The sequence below is a fragment of the Geotrypetes seraphini genome, chromosome 9, assembly GCF_902459505.1.
Source record: "Geotrypetes seraphini chromosome 9, aGeoSer1.1, whole genome shotgun sequence".
NCBI lineage: Eukaryota > Metazoa > Chordata > Amphibia > Gymnophiona > Dermophiidae > Geotrypetes > Geotrypetes seraphini.
Window position 1 is genome coordinate 117,921,104 of NC_047092.1, and position 13,409 is coordinate 117,934,512.

The following is a 13,409-nucleotide window of genomic DNA, read 5'->3' on the forward strand; positions in this document are numbered from 1 at the left end:
CGCCTAGGCAGGCGGCTGCTGCAGGAAGAGTTCCGGGGCAGGCCGAGGTTAGAAGTCTCCTCTGATGGATACAGTGCCATGGCTGCCATAACATTTAAAATAATAGCGATCCGGCGGGAGGGAGCAGGTGTGGGGAAGTCCGGAGCTGCAGGACCGGTGTTAGAGGGAGTGAGAACAGGGCAGCTAAGATGGTCTCAGGACTCAAGGATATCCCATATGAAGAACGTCTAGGTAAATTGCAGCTTTACTCTCTCAAGGAACGCAAAGAGAGGGGTGACATGATAGAAACGTTCAAATACGTTACTGGTTGTATTGAGGTGGAAGAAGACATCTTTTTCTTTACAGGCCCTATGGCGACAAGAGGGCATCCGCTAAAAATCAGGGGCGGAAGATTTCATAGTGACACTAGGAAGTACTTCTTCACCGAAAGGGTGGTTGACCATTGGAATGATCTTCCACTTCAGGTAGTTGAGGCCAGTAACATGACTGACTTTAAAAACAAATGGGATCAACATGTGGGTTCACTTCAAAGAAAAACTTAGTGGGGATGGTTATTTGAGTGGTCAGACTTGTTGGGCCGAATGCCCTTATCTGCCGTTTTATTCTATGTTTCTAATGTCACCTTCAAAACCAGTGCTATCCCGAAGCTGTGCATGGGGACAACGGGTCAGGGGATCTAAAAAGGGGACAGTCCCGTTCAAAACGGGACGTATGGTCACCTTACTGATACCTGATGACTTTTTGCTGTGCCCTGGGAATGCCTATCTCTGCTACTTACTCTCTTTCTCTTTCTCTATCCTATCTCACTGCATATTGTACCTGTAGGCTTCTTTTTTCTTCTTCACTGGCATGCAGACTATGCTCCAGAGAGGATATCTGCTCTGCAGTAACCTGGCGGTCTTGCTCTATCCGGCGAATGGTTTCTTCCTGCAGCATCAGTGCTGTTTGAGCAGCACTCAAACGGCCATCCACACCTCGCTTGCCTAGAATATGATGAGAATTGTTAATATGTGTAAAATTGAGGCTTGCCAGCTCCTTACTCCCCTAACAAATCAATGAGAGACAAACCACATTTGAGTGTATTTTCAGGGTCCATAAGAGGGGCCTTAGGCACTTTAGGCATCTGGACCAATCAGAGCCTTAGGCCGCTCCCCGTTGCATCCCTGGATATACCAGGAAGGCCCGCCATTTTGAAGAAGAAGGCCTGCTGGCCAAAAGGGAATAGGCATCCCTCCAGCCGGCCTTCGTTTTAGAGGTATGGGGAAGCATGTGGTTGTCAGAGGGAGGGGGCCCTGGTGGGGAAGGAGTGGGCATCCCTCCGGCTGGGAATGTTGGGGGGGCTGTCAGGGGTATCGGGGCATTGTCAGGGGGAAGTGGGACCCCAGCGGTAGAAGGGAGTGAGCATTTCTCCTGCTGGAGGTATCGGGGGTTGTCAGGAGGGGGTCAGGGGACCTGGGCAGTGGGAGGAAGTGGGCATTCCTCCTGCCAGGAGTGTTGGGGAACCCCAACAGTGGGAGGGAGTAGGCATCCCTCCTGCTGTCCTTCAATTCGGGATAATCTTTTTTTATTTGCTGGGAAGGGGGGAGGGGTCTGAGCTGTCAAGCCTTACTTTCCTGTCAGTGCCTGAGCCAATCAGTGCTCATGCACGGACCAGAAATAAAGGTTACAACACCTCAGACCCTGCTGGAAAATTGTGCCTACAAATGTTGCACAACGAGGTAGGGAATCACCTGGCGATGATAGAGAATTGTCCGGAGTGCTACTTTAAATATTGATGAGCCCATTTTAATATGAATGACCTCATTGTACTACATTTGCATGGCGGAGTTGGAGACTGCTAGGAAGCTCAGAAAAGACCACAGTGAACCGTTCTGATAATCAGCTGGTAAAATACCAGCACACTAAACCGACTGGAACCAGTTCAGCGACCATTGTTAAGGACATAAATTTTGATAATCCAGCCCTCAGTGCCTTTTGGAACTTTGTTGTTACGGCCTACCCCTGGGAATGCTGCAAGATGCAGAACTCCCCCTCCCTCTTATTGCTCTCTTGAGGTAAATAGAGAGAGATGGTAGCTGTACCTAGGTTATAGAAGCAGTATGTAGAGAGCTTGAATTCTCCATGCTGAGGCAGTAAACTGCTGCTTCTTTTCCCTCTCAGAGTAGTAATCCATAGTAATTTTTCATCTGTTGTGGCTGCTGCTGCAGTCATTGTTAGTGTTTGTTTCAGTATTTCAAATTACCAATCACTGAGAGGAGAGGGGCTAACATAGACATAGCTCACTCTGTATGTACAGAATCCCTAATCTGTCTAAATGCAACTGTGATTGATTTGTTTGATCTTGTCATCACCTGTATTAATGAGAAATTGGAGGCCATTCTTTGGTAATAGAAGCCCCAGGTTTAGCTCTCTGGTTTTAAAGGGCCAAAATTAATGCCTTGTAGAGACCAGAATAACTTTTATTTATAGTTTTTGGAAGAAGTTTAAAATATGCTATTTCTGTCAGGCATATGGAACTGACTTATGTTTGGTTATATTTATGTTATGAAATATGTTTTATTGGGTTTTTAAAAAAAAATTAATATAATTTTATATGTTACATTGATTGCATTATGCTTTCATTATGGGCTGGATTCTGTGAACAGTGCCTAAATCGGCGGTGTCTTCAAAAATGGACACCAGCCACATGTCAATCATGCTTAGGTGCCAGCAATGTAGGCCAGCGTTTTATTGGCCTATATTGCAGGCATCTAAGTTCTTTAGTGAATCGTGCCTAATGGTGTCTAAGTCCCACTCTGCCCCTAACCATACCCAATTAGGCATAAGGCGCTATTAGGCATCCTGTTGTACACGCATTACCAGCGCCTACACTGTAGATGCCTCCTGGTGCCTAATTTTTTTTTAAGGAGTTTTTAATCGGATTTAAATGACATGGTCAATTATCACGCTGATTAAAGCCAATTAATAATAATAAATTTATTTTTATATACCGCCATACCAGAGAGTTCTAAGCGGTTCACAACAATTGAATAAGATACAAACAGTACAAGTTATTTAAAAAGACAGCAATTGAAGGCATTTAGTGGAAGAAATACATAAAATATAAAGTACATGCAGTCTAAAAGAATGCGGAGAATTTTACAAAACAAGATAAAAATATAAAAAGTATTAAGACCCTAGTCTATTGAATAATTGAGTTTTTATCTGTTTTCTAAAATCCAGATATGAAGAGGCTTCTAATACAAACCAGGCAAGCCAAATATTTAATTTAGTTGCCTGAAAGGCAAAGATTCTTTCACAAAACCTTTTATACTAGCAAAATTTTACTGAGGGATAGGCGAACAGATGCAATCTTCGAGAACTCTTGTTTGTATAACTCGGAAGCATACCGAATGTTATTTTATAACAGAAACATGAAACCTTGAACAGAATTCTGGATTCAAATGGCAGCCAATGGAGCTTTTGATAGGAGGGGGTGATATGCTCCCTTGGGTCTAAAAGTATAGATTTCCTGCCCTTTTAAGAATTGATAGCTAGAGGACCCTATTTTGCCATGGCCCTGAATGAAGCCTAGTTGGAGAAAATGCTAGCTTTCCCCTAAAAAAGACTGGAAGGGAACATCCTAGAAGGGTAGAAAGAAGACTCTCCCTGATGGTGACTTGGTTTGAAGCAGGGGAGAAGGTTTTAGGCTCTAGCCACCATAAAAGAGCTTTTCTTCAGTTGGCAGGCAGTCAGGAAAGCCTGTTGAGGACTGTTGCCTGCAACAGTCATACAAGAAGAAAAGTAACTGCTTATGGATTAAGCTAGCTGGAGAAGGAGAGGTCTCCAAGGACATGCTCTCAGAGAATCTATGGAGGATAGCACCTTGCAAATGGAACCAGATGATATCATTACAACAAGATCGAGACAAAGCCATTCAGCGATATTAAAAACTTGAGGAAGAACTCCAGACTCTTCATGTATATTACAGTTTGTTTTGCGGCTCTATTTGATCCCTTTCCAACCTAGGACCCCTGAAGAAAGCTCGTACCAAAACATGGACCGTGTTGGGTCCCGTGGTTTTGTTTTTAAGTTGTTGTTTTTAACCGCAATCCAACTAATAAACTTAGCCTGCATCATTGTACATGCTACTACAGTTTTCTTTATTTTATCTTTGACCCTTTTACTGCAGACCTTGTTGGCTCTTTCTTTTTTTTTGCGTCCCATTTCTTTAGGCCATAAATAAAGTGGACAGCCGTGTTCTGGACCACCCTTAATTTTCTAATAATTTTCTTGGGAGCTACATAAATAATATTGCAATAGTTAGGAATACTCAGGATAGAAGATTGGACTAGTAAAGGAAAGGACACTTCGTCAAAATATTTTTTAATAGTCTGGAGTTTCCAGAGCACTGAAATACTTTTCTTAAACACTAAATCAGAATGCTTTTCTAATGTAAGGTGTTTATCCAAGCTTACTCCTAGTATTTTTAGAGATTGTTCAATATTATAATTAATCCCATTCACATGTATCATGGTTTCCTTGATTTTATTATTGGGGGCTGCTAAAAAGAATTTGGTCTTTTCTGTATTTAATTTTAGTCTAAAAGCAGACATCCAGAGTTCAACCTAACTTAGAATGATTGATAGGGAATTTATAAGCTCAGATGTAAGAGAGCTTAGCGGAATAACAATAGTGATGTCATCTGCAGAGATGAAGAATTTAAGCTTTAGACTCTGCAAAAGGTCACCAAATGAAACAAGATAGATGTTAAATAGGGTAGGAGACAAAGAGGAGCCTTGAGGTACTCCGCAAGAGTTGTCCCAACCATAAGAAAGATTATCATCCTTTAGCACCTTGTAAGATCTTTTTCCCAGGAACCATCGGAACCAGTTAAGGACATTGCCTGAGATTCCGATGGATTCTAAACAGTCCAAAAGAATAGAATGATCCACCAAATCAAATCCTGCCCAATCCCACCTGCTGACAACTTGCAACCCCCCCCCCCCCAATGATCGGTGGCAGGAGGGATGCCTAGTTCCTCCTGCCAACACCCCCCACAAAAGTTTGCTCCTACCTCCATGAAAGTTCACCCCACCCCCACCAAGACACCCTTTACCTGGTTTCGTTGGCTGGCTGGACGGCTGCTGCCTGTGTCCAGCCAGCAGGCCTGCCTTTGAAGGAATGGCGGGCCTGCCCCTTCCCGGTCCATTTTGGGATGCACCGGGGAGGGGCCTAAAAGCCTGATTGGCCAGGGAGGGGCCTTAGGCATCTGGGCTAACTGGAATGTAAGTTCATCAACCAGTGCATTCTGGGATGCACTGGAAGTAGCCTAAGATTCCGATTGGCCAGATCCCTTAGGCCACCTCCTCCATAGGGGGCTTCGGGCAGGAGGGACTGGGCATTCCTTCTGCCATGATCAATGCTGGGTGGGTGGTTCCACGATTCTCTAACCAGCTCTTATGACAGACGCCGGTTACAGAATTGTGGGTTTAGGCAAAGGACTGGATCTCTCATGCCTAAAAGGTCTTGTTTCGGGCGTTTGGGACTTGGGTGAATTTTTTGTCGAGAATAGGGCTTAAAGGAAGATGTAGTGGCGGTCTGAGCAATTAAACTCCTGAATGTACAGATAGGCCATTCTAAAAAAAAAAAAAAAAACCCACAATTCCAGAATGGACATCTCCCCGCTGCCTACTTTTTGCGCCTATAGGCCAAAAGGGGACTTAGACTTTTTTTTTTTTTATGCCTCTCCACGGATCTATGTTTTATATGCTTTCTCATTTTATACTGCAATCTGCTGAGAACAATATACTTTCTCTTTGGAAGGATGTACAAACATAAAGGTTGATGAATACTTTCTCTGGAGAGGAATGACTGACCTTCTTCGGACTCTGCCAGTGATTTTTGTAGGTGTAGGATACGATTGTTGATTCGATCCCGGTCGCTCTGTATCTCACTCAGCTGGCGATTCAGATTCATTACTTGTATCTGGGCATCATCCTAGTATCCAAAATGAATGAAAGTAACTAACTCAGCATGTTACATTGAGTGTGGTATCATGATGAGTTTGAAAAGGCAGGGATGGAGCAAGGGATATGAGGTTACAGTGATAGGGCTCTGAAAGTGATAGAAGAGTATCAGAACAAAGCATAGAAGGGCATTGATTAGAACAGTGTCCCGCAAACTTTCTCGAGCCACGGCACACTAAAAATAGTGGCCACGGCTCGAGGCATTGGAAGTGCACAGATGTCACTGGATGACATCATGTATATGTATGATATCATCACGTCAATGTCCGCACATGCACGAAGGCCCTTTAGACGGGCCCCGAGATTCCAGTGGGGGATGCCAGCAGGGAAGAGGGCCGGAGAGAAGGAGAGGCACTGGTGCCGGCTGATTGCCTACAGGACATGCTTCTCGCTGCAAGAGGCATGTCCTGTAGGCAGTCAGCTGGTGCCCCTCCTCCCTTGTATGCCACGGCACACCTGAAATCTCAGGAGGCACATTACTGTGCCGCTGCACACAGTTTCTGATACACTGGATTAGAAAATTAAGTATTACAGGGTATAATGAGACAGAGTGTGTGATAGAGCAGTGACAGAACTCAGTGTGATAGGGTGTTAGCAGGACAGAATATTAAGAGTTTAGTGTTCAGGCAGTAATACTGAAGCAGTGGCAGAATATGGTGTGAAACTGCAGTAATAATATTTAATTATTTATTTTTATATCCCTCATAATCCAAAGTTTTTAGCAGTTTACAAATAAAACATACACAATTCAGTCACAAAACACAAACAAACATCAGACTTTAAAAAGAAATATGATAACCAGATTTAACAGTGGCGTACCTAGGGTATGTGGCACCCGGGGCCCATCATTTTTTGACACCCCCCCCATGTAAAAAAATATTTTTTGTAATGACCATGAAACAGAATAAATGGTCAGAATAGAAACACGCAGTGAAAATTTTCTTATATTCCAAACATAACATAACATAAATTATGTCTGAATTGTCATGACATCAGAAGTACATATGGAGTAGTTGCAGGTGATGCTTGGGACAGTTCTGATTGTGTTAGTTCGGTTTTATGTGTTTTTTGAATAGAAGGGTTTTTATTTCTTTTTGAAGGTTTTGCAGTCTGTGGTCGATGTCAATTGGTTGTAGAGTTGGGGGTCGAGTGTTGCAGCTCGAATGGCTAGGAGGTTGTCGAACAGTTTTTTTCTTTTGACGTTTTTGGTTGGAGGGTGTGTGAATGGTGCGTGAGTTCTCCTATGTCTGTTTGAAGTGGATTGAATTATTTAGCTGAAGAAATTAGTTACCCCCTCATCCCACACACATTAATTCTCTTCCATTTTTGTTCCCATTATAAAAAACACTGATAAGTTCCCAGAAAAAAAATACATTAAAATAAGAAGTGAAAACAAAGGCCCCTACAGATGAGAACATAACATAAGAATAGCCTAACTGGGTCAGACCAATGGTCTATCATGCCCAGTAGCCCATTCTCATGGTAGCCAATCCAGGACACTAATACCTGGTCAAAACCCAAAGAGTAGCAACATTCCATGCTACCGATCCAGGGCAAGCAGACACTTCCCCCATGTCTTAATAACAGATTATGGACTTTTCCTCCAGGAATTTGTCCAAATCTTTCTTAAAACCAGCTACACTATCTGCTTTTACCATAACTTCTGGCCACTTCATTTTTAAGTTTAGATCTTTCCTTTCAAACAGAGACCTTGCTAGACGTCAAATACAGCACAAGGTAACTTCACATGGACTTAGCTGTGCAGGAAATGTGAATCTCCTCATACACCCACCATATAGTGCAAAAATGTGCAAAGGTCTGTTTTTTTCTTTCGATCACAACATAGCCTAAAGCCACACAAGCAGCGCTGTTACAAACATATTCTGTAGGTCAATGCTAAGGATAACAAAGTTTCCTTCCTTGGACCAGAAGGAGATACTGATAAACCACTGGAAGAGATCCCAAAACAACACCCAAAGACCCACTCAGTGTGTGAACCAGTTGAGTGGAGTGGATTAACTGGGGGGTGGAAATGGGCCCGGAGTTTGCTCAGCAGAATTTCCCAGACCACCTCTTCCTCTCAACACATTGACACGCTGCCACCATCACCACTAGGAACACCTCACTGGGTAGGCCAGCTACTTTATAAAACACATTATTATATTTTCTTATAAAGCACATATTTTAACTGAACTCTCTGACATCCTCAGCCTTTCCATTCACAAAAATAGAAGGAAGAAAAGTTCCCATTTCCTGCTGTCTCATGTCCCCGGCCTATACAATATTTTTTTTCTGCAGACCCTTCAAAAGTCTGACCAAATCCTCGTTTCACTTGCATTATAAAGCACTGAGGATGCCATCTCTCCCCAATCCCAGGTCTTAAAGTCTAAGACAGTAGCGCAAACTAATGCTGCCAGATACAGGAAAAAAATTTTTGATTCGATTCAGCCCTATTGAATTGGTTTTTCAATTCGATTTTCCTGCCCAGTTGGGTGATTTTTTTCAAAACTCCTGGTGGGTTTTATAGCTTTTTCACCCCCTTTGGCTTCTCCTAACCACACTGGCGCTGTGGTGTAACTAAAATAAAGAAACAAAAAGGACTTTTCCTCTCTCTGTTAAATCCTAGCTCACGTTTGCAGTCCAACACCAGCTCTGGCAGGATACACATTTCAAATCTTACATATTATAATCACAAAACATAAAATAAAATTAATTTTTCTACCTTTTGTTGTCTGGTTATATTTCAAATCTTGTTGGTCCAAGACTCTGGTTTTCTTCTGATAACTTGCTTGCCAGGGTCTCTTTCTTTCTGCATGCTAACCATCCATCTGCCAACTCTGTCCTCCCTTTCCATTTCCCTTCCCTTCCCAGGAAGTCTGGTATCTTTCCTTTTTTTCATCTCCCTCCACAGATCCACCTTTTCTTAAATACCCTTTCATCCAGCATCTCTCCCTCCTTCCCCACCACCCCAGAGTCCACCATCTCTCCCTTTCTTTTCCTAATTACCCTCCTATCCAGTATCTCTATCCCTCCTCCACACCATCCCTTGTGTCCAATTTCTCTCCCTTTCTGTTCGTTCCCTCCCTAAATCCCATGGTCCATCATCTCTCTCCCTCTCCTCTATTTTCAGACCCATTATTTCTTCCCCCCCCCAAACTTTGGCATATGCACGTCTCTTTGAACACCCCCTTCCCTCCGTGTACTTCTAAATCATGGTCCCCCCCAAAGGCCTGTCCCCCCTTAAAGGTCTGCCTGTCCCCCCTTGAAGGCCTGCACCCCCCTTGAAGGCCTGTCCCATCCCCTTGTAGGCCTGTCCCCCCCTTGAAGGCCTGCCTGCCTGTCCCCCCCTTGAAGACCTGCACCTCCCCGAAGGCCTGTCCCCCACTTGAAGGCCTGTCCCACCTCCTTGTAGCTTCTCCCCCCCCCTTGTAGGCCTGTCCCCCCTTGAAGGCCTGCCTGCCTGCCTTTCCCCCCCTTGAAGGCCTGTCCCCCCTTGAAGGCCTGCACCCCCTTGAAGACCTGCACCCCCCCGAAGGCCTGCACTCCCTTGAAGGTCTGCACCACCCGAAGGCCTGTCCCCCCCTTGAAGGCCTGTCCCACCCCCTTGTAGGCCTGTCCCCCCCTTGTAGGCCTGTCCCCCATTGAAGGCCTGCCTGCCTTTCCCCCCCTTGAAGGCCTGTACCCCCTTGAAGGCCTGCACCCCCCCTTGAAGGCCTGCACCCCCCCGAAGGCCTGCACTCCCTTGAAGGTCTGCACCCCCCCGAAGGCCTGTCCCCCCCTTGAAGGCCTGTCCCCCCCTTGTAGGCCTGTCCCCCCTTGAAGGCCTGCCTGCCTGCCTTTCCCCCCCCTTGAAGGCCTGTCTCCCCCTTGAAGGCCTGCACCCCCCCTTGAAGGCCTGCACCCCCCCTTGAAGGCCTGCACTCCCTTGAAGGTCTGCACCCCCCCGAAGGCCTGTCCCCCCCTTGAAGGCCTGTCCCCCCCCTTGAAGGCCTGCCTGCCTTTCCCCCCTTGAAGGCCTATCCCCCCCCCTTGAAGGTCTGCACCCCCCCGAAGGCCTGTCCCCCCTTGAAAGCCTGCCTGCCTGCCCGCCCGCCTCACCCTGAAGGCCTGATGCCCCGACCCACCCCGAAGGACCGCTCGCCCCCCTGGCCTCCCCGCACCACCTATGAAGCAGCCGCAGCAGGATCGCGAAGTCAGCGTCAGCGATCCCTATGCTGCTTCCTGCGCCATGGTCCCGCCCCTCCTCTGATGTCAGAGGAGGGGCGGGATCGCGGCGCAGGAAGCAGCGCAGGGATCGCTGACGCTGACTTCGCGATCCTGCTGCGGGCTGCTTCACAGATGGTGCAGGAAGGTCAGTGGGGCGAGCGGTCCTTCGGGGGTGGGGGGTGACTGAACGGCAAGGCCGGGAGCACCCCCTTAGGGCTGGCACCCAGGGCGCACTGCCCCCCCCGCCCCCCCTTGGTACGCCACTGAGATTTAAAAAACTTTCTTTGTTAAAATAACAGCACCAAGTTATTAAGACTCCTAAGGAGAAACACCATAGGCATGCATAAATAACATAGTTTTTATTTCCTTTTGAATGACCGAAAACTAGATAAAGCATACGTTTCAAATGATAGCGAATTCCATAACTCAGGCCCAACAACTTTGAAAAGAGATTTTCTGTAACAAACTACCCCCCCCCCCCCTTTTTACAAAAGCATAGCACATTTTTTAGCGTCGGCTGCAGCGATAACAGCTCTTACACTTATAGGAATTCTATGAGTGTGGAGCTATTACCACTGCAGCCAGCACTAAAAACCATGCTATGCTTTTGTAAAAGGGGGGTGGGTGGGTGTGGGGTAAATTAATCAAATGAAAAGAGGGAACCTCTAATAACAGAGCATCTGCTGATCGAAGAGCTCTAGATGGCTGGTACAACTTAAGCATCAAAGCCAAAATAGGAGATGTCAACCCCTTAAAGGTTTTAAAAACTAAGCATAATAGCTTAAAAACAATTCTTCATTCAACCAGTAACCAGTGTCAGGAATTCATACGATCAAATTTAGCAGTACCAATCAATACTCTATCAGAAGTGTTCTGAGTGATCAGAAGAGTTCTCAGATAATTTGGCAAACCCAACAGTGGATTATTGCAGTAGTCAAGACAAGGAAAAATCAAAGCATAAACTACTAAATGGAAATTAACAAAAGTTAAAACTTCATGCAAATATCTGACAATTTTTAATCAATGAAAAATCATAAAGATGATTTTCAGTACTTGATATCTCATGGACAAGGCTATTTTAGGTATGACACCAAAATTATACATTTTTTCCAATATCTTTAAAAACTACCCCATCTATGGTGATTGATCGAGGTACATCAGATGAGGTTTAGTCAGACAATAGAAGTACATTTATTTTAGCAACATTAAGCTTCATGCAATTACTGTACAACCAGCTAATTGACCTCAGTAAAGGTGAAGCTCATCCAATTTATCATTAATTTTTTACTTGATCTTCATTAAAAACTGAATATCATCAGTTTACAAATGAAAAGAAATATTCAAACTCCTTAATACATGACAAAAGAGAAGTAAAAAAAACATTAAACAAATCTGGTGATAATACTAAGACTGTGGGACTCCACTTGTAGACTGTACTTCATCTGACCTCTGATAGACAACCTTTTAAACTCTCTTTGATAAAATGATTGAAACTAATTCAGTACCTGCACAGATAACCCAATAGAGCCCAGTCTATTCAAGTTTCAAGTTTCAAGTTTATTAAAAATTTTGATTAAACGCTAAGTCATATTTCAAAGCGATGTACAAAGATATTTAAAATATAATTTCAAAAACAAAAGAGAAAGACAACAATACAAACATTACCATGCAATAATGCTAGGTTATGTTACATTCAACAATACAAGAGAAACCAGGGAAAAGGGGAATGAACTACAATATAATAAAAAAGAGGGGGAAAGGCAAAAACAAAAGGGGAGGAGTTGAATAAAAAAAATTAAGTAAATAAAAACCGAGAATGACTAAAAAAGAAGATTATTCATCAAAATAGAATGGTGGATGGTATCAAAGGCTGCAGAAATGTCCAAGTTAACCCCAAAATACCACTCTGAATTGTATCAATAAATGTCATTAAGAGTGTTTGTATCATGATTGGTCCAGAATCCGAACTGACACACATCAAAAATATCACAAGATTCAAAAAAGTCATTGAATTGATTATATAGACTATTCTCTCAAGAAATTTAGCCAAAAAAAGGCAAATAAGAGATTGGATGATAATTTTCAACTAAAGTAGGGTCAGATGTTACAATTTTCAACAGAGGTCGCACATGACATTAAAAAAATTGCTTTTGGAACAAAACATTCTTCAAAATATTTGTTAGCAATCTGAGCAAAATAGGGAGCAATCAACTCTTTCATAGCCTTAATAATACAAAGGGCTCCTTTTACTAAGGCGCGCTAACTGATTTAGAAATGCTAAGGCGCCCATAGAATATAATGGGTGCCTTAACATTTAGTGCGTGCTAATCTTTAGTGCACGCTAAATCAGTTAGCGCACCTTAGTAAAAAAAAAAAAAAAACCCCAAGGAGAGCAATTACTGAAAGTACAACACTAATTTTCAATTTCTGAAAAAAAAAAAAAAAAACCATAACAGAAGTATATCTGAACTGGAGACATTTTGAAAAGAATACCACAATAGACTGGGATCTGATAGGATAGGGCTTTCAACAGGTAAGACATTACCATCAAATAGACTCTTAATTGAGGCAACTTTTTGCTCGAATCCAAATGCAAAGTTTTGACAAGTGAGAACAGATTGAGCTATTGAACTCAAAGTCTCACAAGAGATAAGTTTAGCAACTAACGCAAATAACTCTTTAGATTCACTTGAAGAAGACTCAATTACTTTATTATAATAGGATTTCTTAGCAGTCAGAACAGCTGGCTGATACAATTGTAATTTAAAATTGTATTCCTCTTGGATAACCCTAGATGGATGTTTTCTCCATTCACATTGTATTAACACAAAATCTTTTAACTGCTTTGAAAGATGCAGTGTAATCTAATGCTTCCAACAAAGCCCGATCCGATGTGTCAATCATTTGTACAGCATTTAAAGAATCAGCAGACAAGTTTTGTTGATAAATCTGATTTTAAATCAGAAATATAGGACATATCTGAATTAAAAGAAAATGAGGGCCTCATCACTTTAACCACCAATCAAAACTAGAGGACAAAGTGATCTGACTATGTCCTCTAGTTTTGATAGGTGTACGACTAGATAGACCTGCCAAAAAGGCAAGTCTATCTTTGGCTGCTAGGCCTTAGCTAGCCAGCCAATGAATATTAGCTTGACTTGCTAAGTCCATGGTAGTGAACTTTGACCTGAACAT

General features: G+C 43.4%; 1 protein-coding gene across 5 annotated transcripts in view; it reads right to left on the reverse strand.

The window, feature by feature from the left end:
* CROCC2 (ciliary rootlet coiled-coil, rootletin family member 2) overlaps positions 1–13,409 on the reverse strand; it is a 993,480-nt gene that overhangs the window by 149,476 nt on the left and 830,595 nt on the right. For 4 of the 5 annotated variants that reach the window (XM_033959482.1, XM_033959480.1, XM_033959483.1 and 1 more), the window contains 2 exons: positions 5,859–5,979; positions 820–983 (listed from right to left, as the gene is read on the reverse strand). The exons of the other annotated variant lie outside the window; for it this stretch is intronic. In XM_033959482.1, coding sequence (XP_033815373.1) covers positions 820–983; positions 5,859–5,979 — 285 coding nt within the window. The remainder of the gene's footprint in view (positions 1–819; positions 984–5,858; positions 5,980–13,409) is intronic. 5 annotated transcript variants of the gene reach the window in all.